The sequence below is a fragment of the Achroia grisella genome, unplaced genomic scaffold, assembly GCF_030625045.1.
Source record: "Achroia grisella isolate CSIRO2021 unplaced genomic scaffold, CSIRO_AGI_Agris_v1 utg30441, whole genome shotgun sequence".
Taxonomy (NCBI): Eukaryota; Metazoa; Arthropoda; class Insecta; order Lepidoptera; family Pyralidae; genus Achroia; species Achroia grisella.
The window spans coordinates 26166-28220 of record NW_026712787.1 but is presented as its reverse complement, the minus strand read 5'-3'; the positions used below and the strand labels follow the sequence as shown (position 1 = coordinate 28220).

The 2055-nt window shown below is 42.1% G+C and overlaps 1 protein-coding gene across 1 annotated transcript; it reads right to left on the bottom strand.

Moving 5' to 3' along the window:
- Nucleotides 1-732: 732 nt before the first annotated feature.
- Nucleotides 733-1317, bottom strand: LOC131843364 (uncharacterized). Its single transcript, XM_059191992.1, has one exon. The coding sequence runs from the start codon at nucleotides 1315-1317 to the stop codon at nucleotides 733-735; it is 585 nt and encodes a 194-aa protein (XP_059047975.1).
- Nucleotides 1318-2055: the final 738 nt, after the last annotated feature.

Below are 2055 nucleotides of genomic sequence, written 5' to 3'. Positions count from 1 at the left end.
CTAATGCCAGCTGACCATATATAAATGTTGATCCGTTTTGAGCCACAACTGTCACGACGAGTAATAATAATAATTAAGCGATTTATACACGATTTTATACAAATCCACCTTTTTGGCATACGACCACTTCTTGATCCAATTCAAACGGGCCAATCAGGGTGCAGCATTTGCCAAGGGCTTCCTCATTGGCACGTTTGGGCTACTACATTATGGCTACAGTAACTTAATAATGTCTAGCTAGTATTTCAAGAATAATAGTCTATCTAATCTAAATATTTATAGAAATCAGTCTGGAGTAACGTGACTCCAGATCAAAACTCAATACTTGTTATTTTTTGGACGGGAATTTTTCCTTTTGTAACAACGTACTGAGCGAATGAAGAGAATACGCAACAGCGGATCTAGGGGGAGCGTCATGGAGGTCTTGGGAGTCATGGGGGGTCATGACTCTCCTCCCGCTTAGCCCAGGACTTAGGTAGACCACTAATTGAACTAAAAAATAATGAAACAGCAAAATTTTTTGCACGATCGGAGTGTTGGTGCAGTAGTATTGTCCCGATTTATGTAGACATAAAAAAAATAACTTCAAATATAATTTAAAAGCTATATTGAAGAATAAGGTACAAAATTTTTATGGTATTTTATTATTAAGTGACGCGGGCGCTCGCCGTGACTTCTGAATGGGAAGAGGCAGACCGGTCGCCGCGCGGATCAGCGGTGCCGGCAGATGCCTCACCCCCTCTCCCCCTTCTCAGTGTTCTGAACATCCTCCGCCCCCAGCAGCGTCGTGGGGAGGAGGCAGACCTTGTTTAGGGCTCTCCTCTCGATCCCGCTGATGGTCTTGAAATCCGCTACTCTGCAAAGCCCGTCACTGCCTGGAAACAGCTGAACGGCTCTGCCAAGTTTCCATTTCAGTGGTGGAGTGGTGGCATCTTTGAATACCACTAGGTCCCCGACCTGGATGTCTCGCTGCCGACGCTTCCACTTGGTACGCTGCTGAAGTTCGCATAAATATTCATTACGCCATCTAGACCAAAAATGTTGTCTTAGTACTTCAATTAGTTGATAGCGGTTTGGATGTAGTGGCGGAGGCGACGTTGGCAAGGCACTGATAGGTCTTCCAATCAAGAAGTGCCCCGGAGTTAAAGGTGAGAGATCATTGGGGTCAGATGAGAGGGGAGTAAGTGGTCTAGAATTTAGGATAGCCTCTATTTGTGTGAACAGTGTGTCTAGTTCCTCATAAGTTAAACTTGTATTACATATTCGTTTCAAGTGGTACTTAACTAACTTTACAAAAGATTCCCATAAACCACCCATGGTGGGTGAATAGGGGGGATAAAAGAAAATTTAATACCTTCATTGGCAAAAAAACTGTCAAAGACGGAAATATTTGATTTTAACATCCTTCCCAACTCATTATTAGCCCCAACAAAATTACGACACAGTGAATCGTATGAGGTTTACCCCTACGTGATATAAACCTGCGTAGGCATAATATAAAGGCATTTGTACTTAAGTCACTAACTATCTCTAAATGTACAGCTTTAGTAGCAAAACAGACAAATAAACACAAATAACATTTTGAAATTTTGCTACCACGACCCTTTCTTGTAGATATTTGAAAAGGACCAGCAAAGTCTGCACCACAGATTTGAAATGCATATCCAGGGTGCAGCCTGTCAGCTGGTAGATTACCCATCAGCTGCTCCATAGTGTTACCGCGTAAGCGAGTGCAAACGATACACTCGCGAGTTATTCTTCGTGCCAAATTACGACCATTAATTGGCCAATACTGATCACGGACGGAGCTAAGGAGCAGCTGGGGTCCAGCATGCATCAGTCGCAAGTGTTCGCCTTCCATGATTAATTTTGTAAAATAATGTTTACTATGTAACAGCGCTGGATGCTTTTTATTAAAGGAATGTTCTGAGTTCTGAAGGCGACCACCCACTCTGAGCAGTCCGTCTTTGTCAATGAATGGAGTTAACTGTAATAAAGGTGAATTTGAATTTAAATATTTTTGATTTTTAAGTAATCGTATCTCATTTAAAAATA

Bases quoted from the DNA above. Each gene is read 5' to 3' on its own strand.
- LOC131843364 (XM_059191992.1), bottom strand. From the start codon at position 1,317: ATGGGTGGTTTATGGGAATCTTTTGTAAAGTTAGTTAAGTACCACTTG.